Source organism: Oenanthe melanoleuca, linkage group LGE22 (genome assembly GCF_029582105.1).
Source record: "Oenanthe melanoleuca isolate GR-GAL-2019-014 linkage group LGE22, OMel1.0, whole genome shotgun sequence".
NCBI lineage: Eukaryota > Metazoa > Chordata > Aves > Passeriformes > Muscicapidae > Oenanthe > Oenanthe melanoleuca.
In genome coordinates this window covers 539,808-564,885 of record NC_079363.1, presented here as the reverse complement: position 1 = coordinate 564,885, position 25,078 = coordinate 539,808, and the positions used below count along the sequence as shown (strand labels likewise).

Genomic DNA, 25,078 nt, shown 5'->3' with positions numbered 1-25,078 from the left:
AGGGGGGAAATGGGTGGGGAATGGTGGTGGTGCCCCAGCAAAGGCTTTTCTGTGCTTTGCCGCTTCCCCCTGCTGCTGAGTCTCACAGAGAGCTGGAAAGGACAAGGATGAGGCTGCTGATGTCTGCAGGGCCTCCCAAGGGGCAGGAGACACCAGGATGTGTGGGCATGGGGGGCACCCTGTGCTTGGCAGCTCTTCTGACATTCACCCCCTACCCAGGAACCTCTCAGAGACCCCCGGGCACCCCCTGAGCTCCAAACCCCTCAATCCCCTCCCCAGGCTCTCCCTGAGCTCCAAACCCCTCAATCCCCTCCCCAGGCACCCCCTGAGCTCCAAACCCCTCAATCCCCTCCCCGGGCTCCCCCTGAGCTCCAAACCCCCTCAATCCCCTCCCCAGGCACCCCCTGAGCTCCAAACCCCTCAATCCCCTCCCCAGGCACCCCCTGAGCTCCAAACCCCTCGATCCCCTCCCCAGGCACCCCCTGAGCTCCAAACCCCCTCGATCCCCTCCCCAGGCTCTCCCTGAGCTCCAAACCCCCTCGATCCCCTCCCCAGGCTCCCCCTCAGCTCCAAACCCCCTCGATCCCCTCCCCAGGCTCTCCCTGAGCTCCAAACCCCTCAATCCCCTCCCCAGGCACCCCCTGAGCTCCAAACCCCTCAATCCCCTCCCCGGGCTCCCCCTGAGCTCCAAACCCCCTCAATCCCCTCCCCAGGCACCCCCTGAGCTCCAAACCCCTCAATCCCCTCCCCAGGCACCCCCTGAGCTCCAAACCCCTCAATCCCCTCCCCGGGCTCCCCCTGAGCTCCAAACCCCCTCGATCCCCTCCCCAGGCACCCCTGAGCTCCAAACCCCTCAATCCCCTCCCCAGGCACCCCCTGAGCTCCAAACCCCTCAATCCCCTACCCAGGCACCCCCTGAGCTCCAAACCCCTCAATCCCCTCCCCAGGCACCCCCTGAGCTCCAAATCCCCTCGATCCCCTCCCCAGGCTCTCCCTGAGCTCCAAACCCCTCAATCCCCTCCCCAGGCACCCCCTGAGCTCCAAACCCCTCGATCCCCTCCCCAGGCTCCCCCTCAGCTCCAAACCCCTCAATCCCCTCCCCAGGCTTCCCTTTCCTGCTGCATCTGGAGAAGGAGAGGCCCTGCAGGTGCTGGCTGTGCCAGGCAGGAGGGAGTTGGCTCCTGCAGCGTCCCAGGCCCGCCCGGCTTGATGGAGCTGGGAATTTGGGATGCAGCCAGAGCGCTCCTGGCAAGGAGCTGGCAGACCTGGAGCCGAGATCTCAGGCTCACCTGGAGCCCCAGGATCTCCACGGTGGGCACAGCTGACCAGGATGTTCACCCAGAGCCCCCCTGGTGCCCACACACAGATTTTCTCCTTCTTCCATTTTTTCCCTGCTGGGGACAGAATTTGGGATGGGTGCGAGGGTTGGAGGCCGAGCTGCTGATCCTGCCAGGCACAGCAGGATGGGCTGGCCCGGCAGGCAGGTGGGCGAGCTGCTGATTGGGGCACAAGAGCCCTCAGTGCCTTTTTTATTTGCTGATGTAGGAAAGCAGAGCAGCAGCTCACGCCCTGGGTTGGGCAACGCGGGAGGAGATGCTCGGGAAACGGGGCACCGAGGGGTTTGTGCCACATCCCAGGGGCTCTGAGGGAAGGAAAAGGGGCCAGAGCAGCTGAGCAGGTCCTGGCCACGCTGGACAAGCGTTAGCCCACTCCTGGTGGTTTGTAGCCCTGGCTGAATCCTGCCTGGAAACACTGGGCACAGCTGCGGAGCCGCCACTCAGCATTAAAACTTCTTGATTTTCATTCAGTAAAAGTCAAATGATTCCTATTTCAATGCAAATCCGAGAGCGTGGAGACACTCTGCACACGGGAACTTGAATAATAAATGGGTTTTCTCCTTGTTTTGCCCCATTTCTGCCCACACCACAGAGGATCCATCCTCTGTGGGGGCTTCAGCAGCCACCAGCCACCCCATTTCCCCACCAGCCCTGTCCTCTGCTCTGAACTGAGGGGTAACGTGCTCAGTGGCCCAAAAGTTTGTTTTAAATAGACACTCCTTGAATAAGACCTACAAAAATACCCCCATGTCCTGCTGCCGGGCGTGAAACCGCAGCGCGGCAAAGAGGAACCGTCGACTTAACAAAAATTAAAAAAAAAAAAAAAAAAAATTAAAAAAACAGTAAAAATTAATAAAAAATTTAAATAAACACACTTCTGCCTCCTTCATGCTCCTGCTGCCACCGTTGTGCAAAGAGAAGGGAGATGGGAGCGAAGGGGCAATGCGGGGGGTCGGGGGGCTCGTCCTGGGTCTGGAGCCCCCCGAGGTCTCTCAGGTTCTGGGAGACCCCCCAGGACCTCTCAAAGTCTGGAGCCACCCGAGGTTTCTCAGGTTCCAGAGCCCCCCAGGATCTCTCAAAGTCTGGAGCCCCTCGGGGTCTCTCAGCTCCGGAGCCCCCCAGGATCTCTCAAAGTCTGGAGCCCCCCGGGGTCTCTCAGGTTCCAGAGCCCCCCGGGGTCTCTCAGATTCCACAGCCCCCCAGGATCTCTCAAAGTCTGGAGCCCCTCGGGGTCTCTCAGCTCCGGAGCCCCCCGGGGTCTCTCAGGTCCGAAACCCGCCGGGGTCTCTCAATTCCGGGTCCCCCCAGGGATTTCCCAAGATCCGGAGTCCCCCAGGATCTCTCCATGTCTGGAGCCCCTCGGGGTCTCTCAGGCTCAGAGCCCCCGGGGGGTTTCTCAAGATCCGGAGTCCCCCGGGATCTTTCTGGGTCTGGAGCCCCCTGGGGTCTCTCAAGATCCAGAACTCCCTGGGGTCTCTCAGCTCCGGAGCCCCCCTGGATCTCCCAGTTTCGGAGCCCCCCCCAGATCTCTCAATTCCGGAGCCCCCCGAGAACCTTCCCCCGCTGCGCTCGCGGGGCTTCAGTTACGTCCCCAGAGGAGAGAAAAACATTTGCTTTAAAAACAGGAAAATGTGATTGTCAAACCACAACAATGGGCCGGGAAGGGGCCGCAGCGGCTCCGAATTTCGCTCCAAAACACCCAGCGAGTGACTCAAAGTTTCTGCGGCGAGCCCGGGTGGCCCCGCGCCCCCTCCCGGCCCCAGCCGGGACTCGGTGGCTTTTAATGAACCTTTAATAAAAGATTTCTCTGATATTTGGGGTACCAAACCCATCCCAAGGCATCCCCGACGGGGTTTTCAGGCACAGAAAAAAAAAACAGAGGAAAACTCTCTGCACCCTCAGCAAGGCAGAGCCCAAGGAGAGGCTGTTCCCAAGGGCAGGGAGTGACAGGACGGGGGGAAATTCACAACCGTAGATTTGGATGGGTAATTCGGGAGAAATTCCACCCTGTGAGGGTGAAGCCTGGCACAGGGTGCCCAGAGAAGCTGTGGCTGCCCCTGGATCCCTGAAAGTGTCCAAGACCAGGCTGGACAGGGGTTTTATCAGATTTTTATAGATTTCTGCCTTTGGAAAATAACCTAAAAGCAGCTCCCACGTGGCAAAGCCAGCGAAATCCATTGCACCTGCACATCGACCACTCCCTCCTCTTCCTCACCTTTTTCTTTAGAGAAGCTCAGACCAAACAGCTTCACTGGGAAGCTTTGCAAAAGTGACTGGGAATTATTTCCCTTTATTCAAAGCCCAGAGGGTTTGTAGCCAGAGAAGGGAAGAATAACCAGCAAAACTCTGGTTTTTTTAAACACCAGGAGAAGGAACAAAAACATCTGGTGCGCTCTGGGCACTGCTGGATGTGCTGGCAGCAGAGGCTGTCACCCCCCAGGTGTGACACAACCTCCCTGGCCACCTCCAGAGACCCCCTCCCGTCCCTGCTGCCTCTCCTGCACTTTGAAACAGGAGGAAGGAGGGGATGAAAGAGGAGAAATTCAGCTGCACCTCCTCTGCTCGTCCCAAACTGTTGTGATTGACCTTAATTTGCTCTAATTGCTGGCCACCAGCAGGTTCCCATCCTGTTGAGAACAGCCCTGGAGGTGCTTTGTCAGTCTGGGATTGAAAGTTTTCCTGCCACATTTTGTGAAGTTCCTCCCCTGTCTCCCCCCTGAGCATCCCAGGACAGGCTCTGTCCTTGTGCTGTGTCCTTCCCTCTCCTCCCTTTCCCTCTCCATCCCTCAAACCAGGGGATGAGGTGTTCCAAACAGAGCTGTGCTGCCAAATCAACCTCCCTAAAATCCAAAATCTGTAATCAGAGCTCTGCAGGTCACGGGATTCAGCTCTGACACTTCAACAGCTCCAAATCCTCCAGTTCTTGTCCTGGTTTGGGAGCCAGACCCCCCCAGCCTGAGCTCAGCTTTTTTGACAGCCCAGAGAACCAAAACCAATTGGATTTAGCTGGAAATTCCCAGGAGGGGGTGTGGGAGCATTTTCACCAATTTCAGCACTTTTGAGACGGGACAAAACTCAATAAATTCTTCCATCACCGTGTCCCTCCCCGAGCCGTGGTGCCGTGAGCTGCACTTCTCTGCCTTGGTGCAACTTCCCATCCACAGAGACAGAGCCAGGAGGTGCCAGGGGATGACAAGAGAAGGGAGAAAAGCTGGAATCACCAGCTTTGGGATGAAGGAAGCAGAGATTCCCCCCCTGTCCCTGCTCCGGGGGGTCCCCAGGGTGAGGGCAGCTGGGTGAGGACTGTCACGAGCTGGGTGGTGACAAACCGAGGGTGACAACAAGAAACTGCTCTGTCACCCATCCCCTTTGTGGCTGTGTCACCCAAATCTCCACATCCAGCCCTTCACTGCCCATCAGAGCTGGTGCCAAAAAGACTGAGAGGGGACGTTGGGCTGGGCAGGCAGGAGCCCCCAGGCACAAACGGGTCCATGGCAGGGCTGGAACTGGGGGATCTTTGGTCCTTTCCAATCCAAGCCCTCTGAGGATGCAAGTTCCTAAATCCCTGCGTGCCCTGGGATGGTGTGAGGGCCACAGGCACAGCGTTCGTGTCCCCTGGCAAACACCAGCCAGGCCCTGGGGCAGCAAAGGGGGTGAACAGTGCCCCAAAAATCCACCAGGGCCTCCTCTTGAACAAGGCACTCAGACCCCTCCAGCTCCACCTGTCCTCGGCCTCCAGAGCAGCTCAGGCCTGGAGATCCCAAATTCTCTCACCGTGACGGAGAGCAGGAGGGCAGAGATGTTCAGCAGGGAGCAGAGGATGAAGAGAGATTGGAACACAAAATTTGGGTGGGACTGGGGGAGTTGGACAGGACACCCCAAAAACATCTGAACACAGAAGATGGATTGGATGAAGGGAGCCTGGACAGGACACCCCAGAAACATCTGAACACAAAATTTGAGTGGAATGAGAGGAGCTGCACAGGACACCCCAGAAACATCTGAAGACAAAATTTCGGTGGGATGAGAGAAGCTGGACAGGACACCTCAGAAACATCTGAACACAAAATTTGAGTGGAATGAGAGGAGCTGCACAGGACACCCCAGAAACATCTGAAGACAAAATTTAGGGGGGATGAGAGAAGCTGGACAGGACACCCCAGAGATAACTAAACACAAAATCTGGGTGGAACTGGGGGAGCTGCACAGGACACCCAGAAACATCTGAACACAAAATTTGTGTGGAATGAGAGGAGCTGCACAGGACACCCCAGAACACAAAATCTGGGTGGGACTGGGGGAGCTGCACAGGACACCCCAGAACACAAAATCTGGGTGGGACTGGGGGAGCTGCCCAGCACAGGGCTCTGTCTGTACCTTTGTTGTCGCCGCTCATGGGTCGCCGGCAGCGCTGCCCTCGCGGCTCCGCTCGCTGTCCCCACGTCCTGCCCCGGCAGAGCCGCTCTGAGCCCAGCTCTGAGCAGCCCCAGCCCCGCTCTGAGCCCAGCAGCCCCAGCCCTGCTCTCGAGCTTTTCTCCCCGGCACAGTTTCCATGCCTGGTTTCAGAATGACGGGCCCCGCTCGCTGCGCCGCTGGCTTCATCGCGCATCCTTTCGTTCTACTCTCACACCCAGCTGGGGACTCACTGCTTTCAAAATAAAATGAAGCTGCCACAAGCTCTACCAGCCTTCTGCAAACACTTGGAGCTGCCACTGAAAAAAAAACCTGAGTTGTTTCCGTGAAAGCTCCCGCTGGCACAATTGGCCACCCAGGGATTCCAGGACAATGAAAATCCTGGAAGCAGATGCAGAAAATGCCCAGTGCAACATCTGGGTGGTGCAGGGAGGCTAAAATTGGAGCAGCTTTGGAGCCACCCACACTTACCCAGGAAGGGAAAAATCCCTCAGCTGGAGAAGTTCAGCTCAGATTTCCCACAGACACCAGGAATGGTTCTGATTCCTGAGAGGTGGAAGGAGAAAGGGGTCACTGTCCCCCCAGTTCTGCAATGATGAGTGTAAAGGATTTCCTCAAGGGCACCAGGGGAGGCTGGAAAAGAGCAGGAATTGTCCCAGGAAAACCTGGGCTGGTCCTTCTGTCGTGGCTCAGACAACAGGGCCGTGTCTGCCCCCACCATGCTGCTGAAATTGCTTTTCTCCCTGTAATTGCCCTTCTGTTCTCAAACACTGATGCATGCTTTTAGTCCAGATAACTTTTAGTTCAGGTTAAAGGCAAATGGCAAATCAGGAGAGAGCCCAAGTGAAGCTGCCACAAGGCACAAGACCCGTCTGTCCCCCTGCCATGAAGTGAATTGAGTCCCACTCAGGGACAGCTCATCCCTAGGAAGGACCTGAGCTTGGTCATTAAGTCCAGAGCTGATCTCTACACGAACTGAGAAAAAAACTTGGTGCCAAATTGTCCTCAGCAGTCCATCCCTGCATCCCATTGCTGGAGTATTCCCCACTGCTGTGTTTATTGCTGGAGAGCAAAAGCCACTGGCTGAGACAGAGCAGGAGAAATTAAAGGCACAAACAGAGACAGAGCCGCTCTTATTATGGGGGTAAAATCACAAGGAAAAGTGTCCAAGGACACCCAAGGATTTGGGTCCAAACCCAGCACTGCCTCTGAGAAAATTCAGGGGTTCACTCACAACCTGAGCTGTAAAATTTCCTTTATTTCACATCTCCAGAGGCAGACGAAAGAGACAATCCCAACAGAAAAAAAAAATAGTTTAAAGAAATGTAGGGTCAAATTATCTTCTTATGCAACACCACTGCAACCTAGAAAATCTAAAGCTGCAGGACATAAATCAACCACCAACTGCCTGGGGTTAAAGAGAAACTTCCTCTGGTAACAACCTATTGCATAAGTGCCTTAACGGGAGCTCCTGCCTTCCGAAATCTCTGTTAGGAGGGGGTCACTGGCTGCAGGGCTGCCTCTGCAGGATCCTTCCTCTGCCCTTTGGCTTTCACCCATCTTTTGTCTCTTTTTCCAGCCCACGAGCATTGGGGAGAGGCACAAAAGCAGCAGTGCCCAGCTTTGGGCAAAGCTCAGCTCAGGTAAAGCTCAGCTCAGCTCAGGATGAGCTCGGTGCCTTTCTGAGCCCTGCACCAAGGACCAAACTGCAACAGGGGGAGTTTGGGTCTGATATTTGGAAGGAATTCCTCCACATGAGGATGCCCAGAGATGCTGTGGGTGCCCCTGGATCCCTGGAAGTGCCCAAGGCCAGGCTGGAGCAGCCTGGGACAGGGGAGGGTGTCCTCAAACCTGGGGGAGCTTTAAGGTTCCCCCCAACCCAAACCCTTCTGTTCTGTCATTCTCTGACTTTAACACCTTCCCCTTATCCAGCTCTGATTCAGTTCCTGGAAAATTTCAGCCTCTGAACTGTTCAGCCTCCCTGGTGCTGGCCATGACCTCATGTGGCCATTGGCCACCAGCTCCGTGCCCAGAGCTGCCCAGCAAAGTCCCCAGCCCCGAGCAGCTGCTCCTGCCTCACTCCCCACCCACCCCCAGCCCTTCCATGAGCTCAACTGATTCCCAGCAGCCACTTCTGGCTGAAACTCGGATTATTCACATTTTAACCCTTGCCTTACTCCCCCCACTCCCATAAACAAAACAGAAACCAAGAGAAATCACTGCCACCAGCACGGGGAGCACCAAGTTATGCCAAAAAACGGCCCGGGGGGAAGAATGGAAAGCTGCAATTTGGGTGCTGTGCCACGGGGTCTGAGCTGCCCTGGTGTTTGTTTGGTGGCTGTTCTGCCACGGTTATTTTTAGCTGGTGACGCCCGGGGCATTTCGCTTCAGGACGTCCGGTCTGAGCCTCTTTCTGGGAATCCCACGCTCTCTAATTGTAAACAGCCCCATTCAGTCGCTCCGAGCTCCAGAGAGGCCCCGGCTCGTGTCAGGTGTGAGTCAAACAGGAAACTGCTGCTGCTGCTGAGCAGAGAGAGGGGTTCAAAGGGGAAAAGTGTCCTGGGTGCACTGGCAGTGCCCAGCCCTGCCCTGGCCCTGGACTGACCCGCCTGGGGAGCTCAGGGTGCTGCCCAGGGGATGCTGCCCACGCCAGGGTTCGGTTCCTGCAGCTCCTCCTTGGCCAGGCTGTGCCACCCCCTCTGAAAGATGAGATTTGGCTGATTCTAAGGCCCCATCTGCTGCTTTTGAATGTGGGAGAAGGGCTCTGGAGCATCAGAAAGCTCCAGCCCAGGGCTTGGAGCAACCTGGGATGGTGGAAGGAGGTGGGGACAGGATGAGCTTTAAGGTCCCCTCAAACCCAAACCATTCCACGGTTCTGTGGCTGGGTCAGGATGAGCTTCAAGGTTTTTTCAAACCCAAACCATTCCATGGTTCTGTGGATGGGACAGGATGGACTTCAGGGTTTTTTCAAACCCAAACCATTCCATGGTTCTGTGGATGGGACAGGACGAGCTTCAAACCAAACCATTCCACGGTTCTGTTCTCTGGATTAACAGCAGAGAGCAATGTTTCCAAAAGGGACTGAGGGTAGGATGCTGCAAAGAACCCAGGTCTGGTGGGAGCTCCAAGGAGCATCCACAGGACCTGTGGCTCCCAGGACACCTCAGGAGCTGCGGATGGAGCAGCAGCCCCGGCAGCAGCGCAGGGGGGACGTGCACGTTGTGCCCATCTCTTATCTGACTCATTTCAGTGGCTCAGGGGAAACCCTGGCACTGATAAACAGCTCCTGCTCCCTGCCTCCGCCTTCACCAACCGAAATCTGGCGTCTATTTTTAACCCCAAAACACCCAGTGCAGGCAGGGGAGGCTGCAGCTGGGCCAGGGGTTGGTTGGCACCGTGGGGACAGGAGGGTGGCACTGCCAGCCCCAAGCTGGCTCCTGGTGCCTCTCACCAGGGTGATCCAGCTGTGGCACTGCCAAATTTTGAGCCAAAACAACACCAGAACAAGCCCTGCAGGCACTGGCCATGCCCAGCACTGTGCCCCACCTGGGGTGTGCAAAACCACATTTTCATTTCCCAGCACATCCCCCAAATCTGACCCTGGCCAAACAAAGGCTGCTCAAAGAGCAGAGTCCCATCCCTGCCACGGGACAACCTCTGAGGTTTCCTTCCCTGAACCATCTGTGAGGCCTTTGGCTCCATCACTTCTGGGACAGCTTTTTCCAGCTTTAGGAAAAATCTCTGTGGACTCCCAAACATCTTTGGAGTTCTCCCTGCGTGCCACGGTCCCTCCAAATGCAGTGTGAGCCCAGCTCAGGTGGGAGCAGAGCTTGGCTCTCCCACTGCTCCAGGCACAACCTGGGGATCTTTTCCTCCCGTTTTCTGCCTCTCACAGCTTCTCTGCCTCTCTCCAAAATGCTTCAGGTCATAAAGTCACAGCATGGGTTGGAAGAGACCTCAAAGCTCCCATTTCACCCGTGCCATGGCAGGGACACTTCCACTGTCCCAGGCTGCTCCAAACCCTGTCCAGCCTGGCCTTGGGCACTTCCAGGGATCCAGAAGCACTCACAGCTTCTCTGGGAAACTGTGCCAGGGCCTCTCCACCCTCACAGGGAGGAATTTAAAGGAAGAGGTTGCCTCTCCTCAGGGTGTTGTCTGAACATAGAGCTCAGAGACCAGAAATAACTCAGAAATCTATTCTATTATTAATATAATAATAACATTATATTATTGTATAATAATAAAATACACAAATCAGCCTCATAACCCCAGAGCAGGTCCCAGTTTCCCCAGCAGGGAGTCTCAGACCAGGCAGCCGTGCCCAGGGGGGGCCTGGAGTTCCTGCTCCGGCTGTTTCTGCTCCATTTAGAGATGTGCAATAAAACCTTCATTTCCTCACACACATGGGATGAGGCCAAGGGGTCGTGTTTTGGACAACCTGGCTTTTCCATGGCAACCGGCGATGATGTCAGTGGTGCAACGATCCGGAGGGGCCTGGGGAGTGGAGAGAGCTCTCCAGGAATGGGGCAGGAGAGGGGGATGAGGGGGTGGGCTTGAACGGGGCTGGGGCTGCATGAGAGCAGCCCAAACAAAGTTTTCCTTGGATGGTTCTGAGCACAAATCGTGGCTGGACTGCTCCGGGGTTGGAGCAGCTACAGGCGGGAGCGTCCCGGCCTCTCCCTCCCCCTGCAGCTTCCAGCCCTCCCTCTGTGCATCCCGAGCCCTCCTTTTCTGCATCCCCAGCCCTCCCTCTCTGCATCCCAGCCCTCCCTCTGTGCATCCCCAGCCCTCCCTCTCTGATTCACCAGCCCTCCCTCTGTGCATCCCGAGCCCTCCTTTTCTGCATCCCGAGCCCTCCCTCTGTGCATCCCCAGCCCTCCCTCTGTGCATCCCCAGCCCTCTCATCCTGCTGCAGCCAAAAGGGCACGGCCAGCTGCTCTTGCACAACTCTGTCTAAAACCTCTGAACATCTCTCCTGTCTGTCCTCTCCTGCCCATTGCCTCCTGACCATCTCCTTTCCCACCCCATCCAGTCTCCTGCCCATCCCCTCTCCTTTCCATCCCCTCCTGCCCCATCTCCTCCTGCCCCATCTCCCCTCCTGCCTGTCCCCTTTCCTTTCCATCCCCTCCTTTCCATCCCCTCCTGCCCCATCTGCTCCTGTCCCATCTCTCCTCCTGCCTGTCCCCTTTCCTTTCCATCCCCTCCTGCCCCATCCCCTCCTGCCCATCCCCTCTTGCCTGTCCCCTCTCCTTTCCATCCCCTCCTTCCCATCCCCTCTCCATTCAGGGGCATTTTCAGGATTTTGGGGGCTCTGAGCAGCTCTGCTCACCCTTTCCCCTCCCTGTTTTGCTCCTGCAGCCGCTGCTTCTTCCCATCACAAACCCTACAGAGGAGCTCCTTTAGAGCAGCCAGATAATTAAAACCTGGAGCAGGGAAGTTCTTTCTGCTCATGGTCACATCTGCTGCCCTGGGGCTCTCACATGCTGCAGTGTCTGTCTGTCTGTCCGGGCTTCCTGTGGCTGGAGCCATCTGACACTGCAGCACTTCACCTCTGGGTGCTGAGTGAGAGCCTGGCTGCGTTTGCTGCTGAAGGATGAACAGGCTGAGTAACAACATTCCTGTTACACCTCTGAGTAGCAAAATCCCTGACTAACAACATCTCCGTTACATCCCTGTTACACCCCTGAGTAACAACATCCCTGAGTAACAACACCTCTGAGTAACAATATCCCTGTAACAACATCCCCATTACACCCCTGAGTAACAATATCCCTGAGTAACAACATCTCCGTTACCTCCTTGTTACACCCCTGAGTAACAACATCCCTGAGTAACAACACCTCTGAGTAACAATATCCCTGAGTAACAACATCTCCGTTACCTCCTTGTTACGCCCCTGAGTAACAACATCCCTGAGTAACAACACCTCTGAGTAACAATATCCCTGAGTAACATATCCGTTACATCCCTGTTACGCCCCTGAGTAACAACACCCCTGAGTAACAAAATCCCTGAGTAACATCTCCGTTACATCCCTGTTACACCCCTGAGTAACAACATCCCTGAGTAACAACACATCTGAGTAACAACAGCCCTGTTACATCCCTGTAGCAACATCCCTGAGTAATAACACCCCTGAGTAACAACATCCCTGAGTAACAACACCCCTGTTACATCCCTGTAACAACATCCCCATTACACCCCTGAGTAACAACATCCCTGAGTAACAACACCCCTGTTACATCCCTGTAGCAACATCCCTGAGTAACAACACCTCTGAGTAACAATGTCCCTGAGTAACAACACCCCTGTTACGTCCCTGTAACAACAAGGAGCCGCGGCTCCACTTTTTCGGGATCCAATGGGAAAACCTGAAACACCCAGAAACACCCACACAGCTCAAACTCCATCCCTGACTCCTCTCTGGCGGTTTGTGGGACTGACCTGGGCACGTGTGTTGGAGGAACCTTAAAAACTGTCCTGTTCCACACCTCCCACTATCCCAGATTGCTCCAAGCCCGGTCCAACCTGGCCTTGGACACTCCCAGGGATGCCAGGGCAGCCTGTGCCACCCCTCACAGGGAGGGATTCCTTCCCAAAATCCCCTCTAACCCTGCCCTCTGGAGTTTAAAGCCATTGTCCCTTGTCCTGGTCTCTTCTGTCTTTCCTGCAGCTCCTTCAGGCCACAATGAGGTCAGCCCTCATATACATATACATATATATATATATATATATATATATCTTCTCCAGAATGAACAACCCCAATTCTGCCTAAAGGTTCTCCAGCACAGCAAGGTGAAGCTGCCAGGGGGACCCAGGTGTGGATTAAGGTCCTGTCCTGGCTCTCCTTGTGACATCAGGTTTAAACAACCTGGGACAAACACACTTTGCTGCAGCGTTCCCCCCAAAAAACCCAACAAAAAGGTTCACTTCAAGGTGAACCAACCAGCCTCTCAACAGAACAAAAGATCTGAAGCCAAACAATAATTTTTGTCAAACAGAATAATTTTTGTCAAACAGAATTTTTGTCAAAGAGCTGGGTGCAGACTCCAGGCTCTCCACATGTCCTTCCCAGGAACCCAACACCAGCGCCGCTCATGGCGGAAAGGGGAAAAAAAAAGAGAAAAAAAAAAAAAGAGAAAAACCCAGAACAACACCAGGTAAAACCTTCCAAAAATGTTGCACGAAAAGTGGCCACTCAGCAGAGCGAGGTTTCCTGCACAGTGAGAGTTGGCTGGGGACAGAACAGGAAATCACTGCTTCCTGCCTGCAGAGGAAGCGCCTATCTCATGCCCGTGATCAAAAACAAACAGCACTTCAATTAAACAAACAAAGCACCGAAAACTTCAACAGCTCCAGCCTGGGCCGGCTCCAGCAGCAGGGAAACGTGGCCAAAAATAAAATAGGAGATTTGTAAACTTGGAAAGGGCCTTCAGCCCCTGCCCCTCACTGTGCCCGAGGGAACGGGCAGCGCCAGGCTGTGCTGGCACTGTGGGGGTGTGGAGGAGGGTCCTGCTCTTGGGTTTGGGGAAGGAGCACATCTATCCATAGATCCATCCATCCATCCATCAATCCATCCATATATCCATCCATCAATCCATCCATAGATCCATCAGTCTATCCTTCCATCCATCCATAGATCCATCCATCCGTCCATAGATCCGTCCATCAATCCATCCATAGATCCATCCATCCGTCCATAGATCCATCCATCAATCCATCCATAGATGCATCCATCCATCCTCCATCCATCCATCCATAGATCCATCCATCCATAGATGCATCCATCCATCCATGCCTCTGTCTGTCCGTCCATCCATCCCCATGTCCATCCTTCCATCCCCATGTCCATCTGTCCATCCCCAGCTCCCACAAGCCACCCCCAGATCTCCACCATTGCTCATTCCCCACGCCTGCAGTGCTCTGGGCTTTCCCAAACCCAGGCTGGTTGGAAAAAACTTCCCCCCTCAGCCTGGAAATGAGGACAGAAAGAGTGGAATGGGAAATCCAAGCTTGTCCTGGGACTGTGTTTGCATCTCTGCACCTGGTGACCCCCAGGCTCCATCTCCTCCTACTCCACCCTCAATCCAGGGGTGCAAAGGGCAGCCCCCCAAATCCCACCTGGATCTGCTGTAGCTTCATCCCAGGATGGTTTTTACAGGCACGAGGAATTCTTCTCTGGGGGTTTTACTTTTAGGAGATGCCAAAACAACAGCAAAGCAGATCCAGGTCCAGACTGAGGGAATAACAATTCCAGAATCACAGACAGCTTTGGACAGCCAATCCCAAAAATGGGGGAATGCCTGTGGCCACAAGGGTCTTTCTGTGTGGCCACCACACAAAACCTCATTATTTTGCTGCTGATCTGAGAACCATCAGGTGCAGCCACCACCGAAGGCTGAGCTCAGACACGATTTTTGTTGCCTCACCCGCCTGGTTTGTTGGGGCAGTAAATAACCTTACCTGTTTCCTGGCTCTATGGCTGCTTTCTGGTTTTATTTGCTTTGAAAGTAAACCTCCTGATGAATTAGCCGAGCCTAATTAATATTTATTTAAGGTGCATCTCCCTGACCATGCAAACACAAAGCATGGCTGTGTCTGTCCAGGAGGGGCAGATGGAAATTAAGTCATGGAATGATTTCGGCTGGAAAAGGCCCCCAAGATCGAGTCCAGCTGTTGATATCACAGCTGGGCAGCTGTTGCCTCCTATCCCTGTGCACCTTGAGAGTGCTCAGACACCTCCCATCAACCCCAACGTGCCACCAACCCCAGGTGGCCATTTCCAGGTACCTTGTCCCCATTTCCCCTCCACACGGGACAACCCCAAGCTCAGCCTCACCATGGGAATGTGGCCAAAATGCCATGACAGTGGATGACAAGATCCCTTTTGTCCTTCAAGAATCTCCCCCAAGTGGGACCCTGAGCATTCCCAGGGATGGGGAGCCCAGCAAGGTCCTGGAAGCACCAGGATAGGGTTGGAACCCAGAGCTGCTGTGCAGGAACGGCCTCTGGGGGTGTTTGCCCCCTGAACCCTCATCTGAGGCTCCCCAAACCACATCTGGTCCTTCTCCTGCAGCACCTCAGCCCCAGCCTGGTGGGAAATCCATGCAACATTCCTGGAAAGCTGGTTGCTAATATGGAAATGCTGGCCCGTTTCCTCATTGTGCAAGTGCCAGGAGCGTGGATGAGCTCCTGGAGGCTGCCAGGAGGGGAGCAGGGCACAGAGGTGGGAGGACTTTGGTGGTCAGGTACTCGTTGCCTCCTGAAAAGCAAGGGAAGAGAATTCTGCCTCTGAACAGAACTCTGAAAAGCTCCATTAAATCTGAAGGTTTAATCTGCTTTTATATTAACACGAGTCACCTCAGTTTTGGAGACACGAGTCACAACAGTTTTGGAGGGAGCTGAGCTCTGGTCAGTCCTAAACCTGGGCACACTCCTTTCACCCACCTCATCCTGCTTTAAAGTACAGTTTTATCCACGTCCTTCAGCTTAGTCCATGGGATTTAAGGTCAACCTGCCACACTCACCTTAAATCCCACAACACCAGAAACCAGAGAGCTGCCCAAAATTGATGGATTTAGTAGAGATCAAGAACAAGCAATACAAACAAACACAGCTGCACTGGGACAGAAGGAACTGGTCCCAGTTAGAGCAGAAATTGCAGAGAAAAACTCAAAGCTCTATCAAACCTACTCTGAGTTGCCCCATGACAGACTGCACAGGCACTCTAAGGACTTTGCACAAACCACGAGCTCTGCAGAGAACTTCCAGTCATGTCTTGAGAAGTTTTGTGCTGCAGAGCACAGGAGAATTTTGACATTTGCACCACAAGAACATGCCCCATTCCAGCAGCTACCTGAACCTACACAGAGCCCCAGACGGGGTTAGAGAAGCCCTAATGAGCAATAAAAATGTTCTTTTATGCCTTGTTTGATCATTCCCTGTTTACGAGGCCCAGGATCCTGTGAATCATGTTTTATCCCAGCCAGCAGATGCTGGAGACACACGGGATGAAGAGGAGAAACTCAAAGGAGGGGGGAGCTATGAGATAACAACATCTGGGCTGGGTTTGGCTGCACAAAATTCACTTTTCAGCCTGGAGATCATCCCACTCGGGCTGTGTGCTGAACCAGCACACCACAGACCCCCTTGGGAACAAGTTCGGGTTTTCTGGAAGGGTAAAGGGAGGGACCCCGTCCTGGGAGAGGCACATCCAGCAGCAGCTTCATCACTTGTCCCGAATCCCCTTCATCAACACGAGCCAGGCTCCTGCGAGCTGTCCCGGATTTCACCTCCTGCTTTTTTTTTTTTTTTTTTTTTTTTGCGGGTGAGACGATCCAAGGAGATCCCCGGGGCAAAGCCAGACCCCAGGGCACACGCTGCGACTCCTGCCCTCCTCCTGCACCCCTAGCATCCGCACGAAGTGTTTCCCCCTCAGCACCTTCCCGAATTCCACTTCAGCATCCCCCGAAGCTGCCGGGGAAAATCTTCCCCTCCCGCAGCCCACGCCTGATTGCATCATGTTTGTTTTCCTTTGCCTTGGAGGTCGGGATTCCTCCCACCTTGCCCAGAGCCGGGTTTTCCCCGTGGTGACCCAAACCCAGGGGTCACGGCCGGGCGGCACAGCTGGGGACAGCATCCCTGGGGACCGCGTCCGCGGGCAGCGCCAGCTCTTCCCCGGGAGGTGCTGACAGAGTTTTTGGGGATTATACACTCGCAGCATCGGCTCCTGAGCTACCTGATCCCTCCGGAGCCGGGGGCAGCGAGAGGAGCCGGAGCTGCGGGAGCGGACCCCGGGGACCGGCAGAGCCACCCAGGCTACTCACCCTGGCTTTGTCCTTGCATCCAGAGGAATTAAAGCCCTTGGAGAGGAGGTCTCATTGTTCAAGCTGTGCTTAAGGGAGGCAGCTGCTTTCTTTATATCTCAAGATTCACTAAAGTTCAGGAAGAGAGAGAGAGAGAGAGAGAGAGAGAGAGAGAGAGGGGACGGCAAAGGGGAGGGACCGAGCGCAGGGCTCAGAGGCCGTATAGAATGACAATGGAAGGAAATGCTTTATCAAACCTAGAAAGCCAAATCTACCCTGGGAACACAGAGGGAGAAAAAAAAAAAAAAAAAAACAACCAAAAAAAAAAAAAAACTTGCAGAAGAAAAGAGAATTCAGCTGCCCCGGGTCCCTCCCTTGGCAGCAGAGCCCTCCCCCCCCCAGCCCCTCACTCCCAAACACAATGCGAGCTCCAGTGGACGTCGTCAGGCTCAAACACTTTTTTTTTGTTTGTTTGTTTGGTTTTTTTTTCATTAAACAGAGAGAAGTTTCCGTTCTTAAAAAAAAATAAAAAAAAAAAAAATAATAAAAATCCTACATCCAAACCCTGCCCGGGAATGGGAATGTGACGCTCTTCCCCCTCCCCCGGCTCCAGCCGTCCAAGTTCCTATGAGTCAAACGTTTGCAATGTGTTACCGAAATGTTACCAAGCTGGAATGCAGCACCCAGAGGGTTCAGCTCATAAAACTTTTGTTTGTTGACCGGGAGAAAGCGTCACCAGCACAAAATTCGGTTCTGCCTCTTCTTCCTTTTGTTTTTCCCATCCCGGAGAGGGTTAAGCGCTTGTGCAGCGCTGACACCCGATGACGGTGGCGTTAACCCAGCGCTCCCGGCCCCAGTGGGAAGGGAAATTGTTCGGTGAGAAACGAAGGGAAACGGGGCAGTCTGAGAGAGCAGGTGGGAAATGAGAGCCAGAGAGAAATAAATACACCAGATCCCGGCATGGTTTGGGTGGAAAGGGGCCTTGAAGTTCATCTTGTTCCACCCCTGCCATTAAATCAGGCTCCGAGTCCCATCCCAGGGCACAGCCAGGGACAGAGCTCAGCTCCTGCAGCACAAGTGCCCAGTTTGGGGACCTCGGGGTCAGAAAAGTGCCCTGAGGTTCAGCCTGGGATGGGAACTTCCTCCCAAAACAGTGACAATCCTGGGCTCGGCTTCTTCCAGCAGTGTCTGCTCTGGATCTGCAGAAATGCTGAGGGACAGGGACACAACAGGAATGCTGAGGGACGGGGACATGACACAGAAATACTGAGGGACATGGCACAGAAATACTGAGGGATAGGGACAGGGACATGACACAGAAATACTGAGGGACAGGGACACGGACAGCACAGAAACGCTGAGGGACAGGGACACGGACATGGCACAGAAATGCTGAAGGACAGGGACACAGCACAGAAATGCTGAGGGACAGGGATGGGGACATGACACAGAAATACTGAGGGACACAGCACAGAAATACTGAGGGACAGGGACACGGACATGGCACAGAAATGCTGAGGGACATGGCACAGAAATGCTGAGGGACAGGGACACAGCACAGAAACGCTGAGGGACAGGGACAGGGACATGGCACAGAAATGCTGAGGGACAGGGACACAGCATCATCTGCTGGATCTGCCGGGAGCTGGGGCCGCAGCTCAAACCCTGAAGCTCTGAGCTTTGCTCTCACGCTGGGAGCACAGCCTGCAAGAGTCCCTGAGGATGATGAGTGTGAGAAGGAAGGCAGGAGAGTGGGGAGGAAACCCAGGGACTCTCCTGCAGGGCTTGCAAACCCGAGTCTTTCCAGGTGGCTCCTTCCACCGGGAGCTCCCTCCCCCAAAACCTTCCCAAGGTGAAAACTCTCCCTTCACCTTGCTGAGGGACCTTCAGGGCTCAGCTCAGAGCCCTGATGCTCTTCCTGCCTCACCCCCAGCTCCACCCACAGCTGGCCTCGTGTGGGTCTGGCTTCAGGTTTTGCCTCTGTGCGAGGGAAGGAAAACCTCCAGCAGCCAGGAGGATCCTCCTGGGAGCCTTCCAAGGGATGGACCCCACCTCTTCCTCCGAGGCTGCCCTGCTTTGTGCAGAGAGCACAGAAACTCTCCTGAGAGAGAAGCTGGGCTCCCTGCCCCGCTCCTGGGTTAGAGAATCACACTCAGCCTGTCCTGGCAATTCCCAGCCCGAGCATTAATTATCCTTTCATGCCAATGGGAACAATGGCAGTGGAAAAGAAGGAGTGTGGTCATCCTTCTCCCACCTCTAAGAGAGATGCCAGCCCTGCACACGGTGAAAATTCCTGTTCATGGCATTTTAATGGCACTGTTCTCAGATAAAAGAAGCTGGTATTCTGAAACAGGAAAAAAGAAAATAAAATAAGGATCACAGGGGGAAAAGGCAGTGGCTGTGCTGAGGAAGGAGCTTGGCCAGCAGCCCGCAGGACTGAGTGCCCAGGAGAGGGTGACTGCTGCTCCAGGGCTCAGCCAGCTCCTACAAAAGATCCACAAACTTTTGCCCACTTGGATCTTTGCATCGTTTGCATGTCAGGTGCAAGGACGGGCAGGAACTGCCCAAAGCAGAGCTGCTCAAAGGGCAGCGGGAGATAAGAGACGCTGCCCTGCTGAACAAAGAGACTTCTCCAGAGCTGAGGAAGTGAGGCAACCCTGGCTAATTGAGATGACTGACCAACGTCTCCCAGGAGGAAGAAAGAGGGTGAAAGATGAAAATCTTTGTGTTTGAAAGGTGAAGAGAGCAGGAACGCTCACCTGGAGGGTGGGAGGTGCCCCTCAGGTCCCTCCCAACCCAAACCGTGCTGGGGTGAGCAGGGTCCTGCCCATATGCTGGAAAATCCACACTGTTATTTCTGTCACCAACAAGCCCAGAGCAAGTCCCAGGTGCTGTTTAGGAGCGAAAAGGGGCAGGGAAATTTTGGAAAACCTTTGGGTAAGAGTTTGAGCTTTGCTGAAAACCCCAGCACCCAAATCTCCTTCAGGATCTCCTTCCTCCCTTCCAGCCCAGGTTGTGCTGCTGAGTCTCAGGGTCCTGAGCCCAGCCAGACCCATCTCACCTGATGTGCTGGCAAGAGCCCAGTTGTTGGGAAGGATAAGGATCTGACAGGAAGATCTCACAGATATGTGTGTATAACAGAAATATCTTGGAATGTAGAATCTGAAAAAGGAATAGAAATGAAAGCAAGTTTTGATATAGAAGAAAAGAATTGCTGAGCCAGTCTCACTGGGTAAATAAAAGGCAAAGAGCAAGTGAGTTGGAAGGGGCTTTTATGACTTAGAGCAGAGGATAAATCCATCTCAAACAAAATATGTTTTTACCAAGAAAAAAGATTTTTGCAGACAAATAAAAATGCCATGTTTCGAGTAGAAAAAAGATCTCAGAATTTGCCACCGAAAAAAAAAAAATTTAAAACAGCTTCTAGCTTAAACTGTAACACACAAAACTTTTGGTGATTGGAAAATAGTGACATTAATATGGTAATGTTAGTGGTTGTGATAGGCTGTAGGTAGTAGTAAAATATTGGTTGGTTGTCATGTTTTAAAGTGATCTACAATGAAAAGTAAATAATGCATTGGAACCAGAACCAGAGAAAGATTTCAGATGAACCCACAGCTGTGGGCTGGGCTCTGTCACCCACGACCTGTGAATTGCTGCATCCCTTGGATACAACAAACAGCATTTAAAATAATAAATAAATTGCTCCATCATTTGGATACAACAAACAGCCTGGAGTTCCACGTCCCTCATTTTAGGCTCTTACACCCAAGTCTTGGCTCCCAGCAGCCCAAATCCTGCTGCCACATCCCCTGAGAGAAGGGAAGTGCTCTGAGACACAAAGCAGAGCAGCTGAGAGATAAAAGAAACAATGGATGGATTCCACTGATTGATGAATGGAAAAAGACACTTGCCTTTACCAACAAGCTGTAGGCTTGCTGGTAAATGAAACTGGAAACTGGAAGATGAAAGAAGCAATGTGGAAAACCATGAATTTTATAAGAATTAAAGATTAAAAGGGAGGATTGTGCATTAGAGGGGAATCTCAAGTATCAGGTGTTTGGGAAGCCTGTGCCTCTCAAGTTCCTCAGCCAATGAGGAAAGAGAGAGGGAAATTGGGATAAAAAGGAGGCTGAGTCCTGCAAAAATTTGAGAGATCCCAGGGGAATGTCCCATGGCCTCTCCCTTTATTAGAATAAAGCCAAGAGGACTCCTCTGTCTCCCTTTTGGATATAAACCTCTGGTGTTGCTGGATTAATTTTCTTGACACAGGCACTGCAGGGGAGGGTCCAAGGGGCAGAGCTGGGGTGTCCCAGACTCACAAGCAGAGTCTTGTGCCTGTGTTTCAGGTTCTGGAGGTGCAGCCTGGCTCAGCCCCTCTGTTGTTGGGAATTTGAACACAATTTGAGCCCCAGCTATGCCCTGCAGGTGCTTCACTCCAATATCAGGGTCAATACCAGGAGATATCAAACCCCAGGGGGATTTTGAGGTGCCCTGAGCTCAGCTCTCCCCAGCCCCTGTCCATGTGACAAACTGTGGATACTGGTAAAAGCCAGGGAAAGGAGCAGCCTTGAATTTTCTCAAGCTGCTCAAAGAAAATATTAAAAAAAAGTTTAAATTAAGCACCTGCAGGATGCATGAAAAAAGTAAAAAAAGTGTTACCTTCCTTGCACTAATGAAATCAAGCCTATCCTCAGTTCCATGGTCTATAGTCTATAAAAGTATGGTTTATTTCTTTAATAAAGGACTTTTGCTTCTCTTCTGCCTGAAGGAAATATTGATGCTGAATCCTTTTCCTCGCTCTCCAAGCCCGATAGCAACAACAACCACCAAGAGGGTTTTGGGTGTGAAATGTTAGTGCCCCTCACACCTCTGACCCCAGACACCTCCCCAGTGGGTGAATTTCTTGACTGGGGGCAGCCCTCACACAAATTCCTGGTGGGATTCCTGCTCCAGCCACACGAGGATGACCCCACCTGTTCTCCTGCTCTGATGGGGGAGGCACCACCAACATCCAGCACTGCCCTGGAGGCCTCACCCACTGCAAATCTGCTCAAACCATTTCCCATCTCGAGTTTCAGCTGGAGGAAAAGCATTTCAAACCATTGCTCCCCTCTCGAAGGGGCTGGTCCCTGTGGAGGATCTGCAGCCAGGGCGTGAGGAGGATCCTGCCTGGCCTGGGTCCCAGTAAATCACAGTTCAGAGACAGCTGAACTCCATTTTATGATTATTAACCCCAGCCCTGCTCATTTGTTTGGCCTGTCTGAGGCTATATATAGTGATGGGCCCAGGCATGGCTGGGGGGAATTGTGTGCAGCTGTTAAACACAGCCCCCAACCTTCCCAAAAAATGATTTTTTTTAAATAAATAAAAAATAAAAAGCTAACAAAACAGGAAAGCTATGATTGGGAAATAAGAAGCAGCTGTGAAGAGGAGGGATGAGGTGTCATACAGGGAGGACTGACTTCAAACCTTGCAGGAAATGTATGAGAAATTTCTCGGCCACTTTTCTAACCCATCGTCCCCCCCTGTGTCCCATGGTGGCTTTTGGCTCCTGTCACAGCCTGTGAGTGCCAGGGGCATCTCAGGCTGGACTCAGCAGGAACAGCCACAAAAGTTTTGCTGTTTGGTTTTGCACTGCCATCAACAAGGTCCTGCTGGGCCTTTGTGCCAGACCCAAATCACCACGGAGGGATGAAATGTCATTAACAGGCAGGTGCAGAGCCAAGGGAGCTCCAGGGCTGGTCCTGGCAGTTTCAATAATGGAAAGCTTTGAACAGTGGGGGTGAAACCCTCTGAACATTCCCATGGGTTAAGGGGGTGCAGGACAGGACCAGGATGGAAAAATGGAGGTGGAGAAACTTGGAGGTGCCTTGCTGAGATCAGAGTCCTCTTCCTGCCCCCTCCAGCCACAGATCCTGGCACAGAGCAGCAGGAGAGGCTATTCTTCCTCATCCTGGTTTGTTTTGGAGCTGTCAAAGAGGGGCTAAACCAGGCAAAACTGGTAAACTGGGGTAAACTGAGCTTGGAGCACCCAGGTCTAGCTGGGTTGTCCCTGTCTGTGGCAGGGACATGGAACGAGATGAGCCTGAAATCCCCTCCAACCCAAACCACTCTGAGATTTCACGATTTATTCCACATTCCTGGAGGAGTTCAGAGCTGGGAGGGGCACTGAGGACGAGGAGAGGGCATGTGAGTGGCTCTGGAGCCCTGGTGCAGGCATGGAGATGCCCAGGGCTGGCCCCAGCTCTTGGCTCCTCTCCAGTTTTCCTGGTGGCTCTAACGGCAGCGCTGGCACCTGAGCAGGCAGGTGTTCAACGTCTCAACGAAGGCACAGCTCGGGGGAGGCAGTGCCAGAGCCCACCTCCTGCCCTGCTCTGCACAGGGCTTGATGCCTACAGGAGCTGGGACAGAGGCTAGACAGAGCTCAGAGGAATAAAATTTATATTTTCTGAGAGGACTTCAAAAGCCACACCCTGGCAGCAGCAGTGCCACGGCCTGGATGGACGCAAAAGAGAGCTTGGTCACGAGGTCTCACATTTTTATAGGTTTTAGTTAATTTGTGTACAACTGTCCAATTTATAGCCTCAAATCGTGCAGTGTTGTCCTCCTTGCTTGCTTGCCCACCCTCCTCTTTTCATGTTGTTTATGCTTAGGGCCTGAAGTTTGAGGAAATTGTCCTCGAGTCCTCAGCTGGAATAGAACTGTTCTGTCTCCACCACCCAAGCAGAACAGAAAAACTTCAAACTTAAGGCATCAAGCTGGCCAGGTAAACCCGAGTGTTGGCCTGGAAAACATTTGCAGGTGAGGTCTGGGGGTTCATTCCTGGAGCCCTTCCAGCCTTGCTGCTATTTTGCTGTTTGCCCGGTGAGTTTGGGGTGGGAAGGGCTGGGCTGGGGTTGTTTTCATGCAGCACAGGGAGCTGGCTTCCCCCAGGCTGTGGTTTGTGCAGCTGCAGTCAGGTGGGGAGCTCACATCAAGGTGCTCATCTGCAGAGGAAGGGGCTCCCAACCCCTCGTGGTTGCCTTGTGGCCACCCAGCCCAGTTTGCTCACTGGCAGCAGCAGACCCGGCCCCACGCTCTGGTTCTGCACCTGATCACAGCCACAGCTCCTGGCTTGTTCCTCAGCCAAACATGGGCAAAGGTTTGGGGTGGAAATGGGGAGCAGGTTCCCTCTGGAGGAGGTGTCTCAGGCTTGCCATGATTTTCACTCTTCCAGAGGGACAGGAATTGTCAGGTTCCCTCTGTGGGTCCTGGAGAAAAGTCACAGAATCCCAAAGTCCCTGAGGCTGGGAAAGCTCTGCAGGATAATGGAATCCAAGCTGTGTCCAATCCCCACCTTGTCCCAGCCCTATGTCCAATCCTTCCAAGGACTCCAAACCTCTCTGGGCAGCCCCTTCCAAGGCCTGAGCACCCTTTCCATGAAGAAATTCTTCTCAGAGTCCAGGCAGAGCTCAGCAAGGCTGTGACCCCTGCCCACCCATGTCCTGCTTTGGTCTCCAAGCCCAGGTGATTTTCCCCAAGAGAAAGGAGAGCTGGGACAGTGGCACAGCCCCCGAGAAACTCTGTGCAAACACTTTTGAAACCCAGAACTTCTTTTCCATCCCAAATTCGCAGCAGCCTGCAGGGATTTAACCCCTTGTTTTGCTGCTCCATCTGAATCCCACGTGCAGGCAGGAGAGGGAGAGAATCTGATTCACTGTGCAAATCCCCAGTTGGGAGAAGGAGTTTGATTTACCAAGGCCAGAGGTAGGAAAGAGCTTGGACAGGAATTTGCACTAAACCTTTGACACACAAGACATTTCCCTTTCAGGCCAAGACAAACAAAGGAAGGAAGTGTCTGGGACTTTTAAAGCGACCTAGTGGAGACAGGTAAGGGCAGATAAGGGCTGAAGGAAGAGTGGGCTGGGCGGGGGAAGTATCCAGTTCTCCAGATTTGCTGGAATCCTGAGTGCTCTGCAGATCAGGCTGGGGGGAGGCAAAGCCACCTGGGGAAGGTCCCTTTGCAGTGGGAGAGAGAGGCTGAGCATCCCCCAGGCGCTGAGCACTGCTTTTCTATTCACCCCCTGCCTTTTTTCCACTCACTTTGCAGAGTTCTCTGTGCCTGAGGCTGGCAGGGTTTCCAGGCTCGTTAGCTCTGCAGAATCTCTGTCAGACCCTGCCCAGCCCAGATTTCTCAGCACCATCTAGTGTAAAAGAATTTTTGCCCCTTTCCAGCGCTCAGGTTCTGTAATTAAAAAAGAAGCAACTGGAGCTGTTCCTGTGAAAAGGAGAATCACTGTGTAATGGAGATATTGAGGCAATCTCATATGATAAAAATTCTCCTCATAGGGGCTGTTCTCTGTCCCCACACTTGAGTGGGGCACACGAGGGATTTCTGGAATGGGAGCAGCAAGGAGCCTTCAGTGGGGCAAGCAATGGCTTCTGCTGCCAGGACATCCCTGATCCCTCATCCCTGCAGAACAGGATTGCTGCAACACCATCCCAGCTGCCAGATTTAAAATGCCAGGTTTACCTTGCCTG

The 25,078-nt window shown here is 53.4% G+C and overlaps 1 protein-coding gene and 1 long non-coding RNA gene across 2 annotated transcripts in view; both read right to left on the bottom strand.

Moving 5' to 3' along the window:
* Positions 1-169, bottom strand: part of LOC130265827 (histone deacetylase 7-like) — a 4,394-nt gene extending 4,225 nt beyond the window's left edge. Inside the window, exon 1 of the mRNA XM_056515140.1 lies at positions 87-169. Coding sequence (XP_056371115.1) covers positions 87-169 — 83 coding nt within the window. The remainder of the gene's footprint in view (positions 1-86) is intronic.
* A 10,892-nt stretch (positions 170-11,061) lies between these two features.
* Positions 11,062-12,445, bottom strand: LOC130265868 (uncharacterized). Its single transcript, XR_008842690.1, has 3 exons — positions 11,884-12,445; positions 11,505-11,812; positions 11,062-11,463 (listed from the first exon to the last, which is right to left on the bottom strand). It is a non-coding gene; the product is annotated as an uncharacterized LOC130265868 (long non-coding RNA).
* Between the last annotated feature and the right edge of the window lie 12,633 nt (positions 12,446-25,078).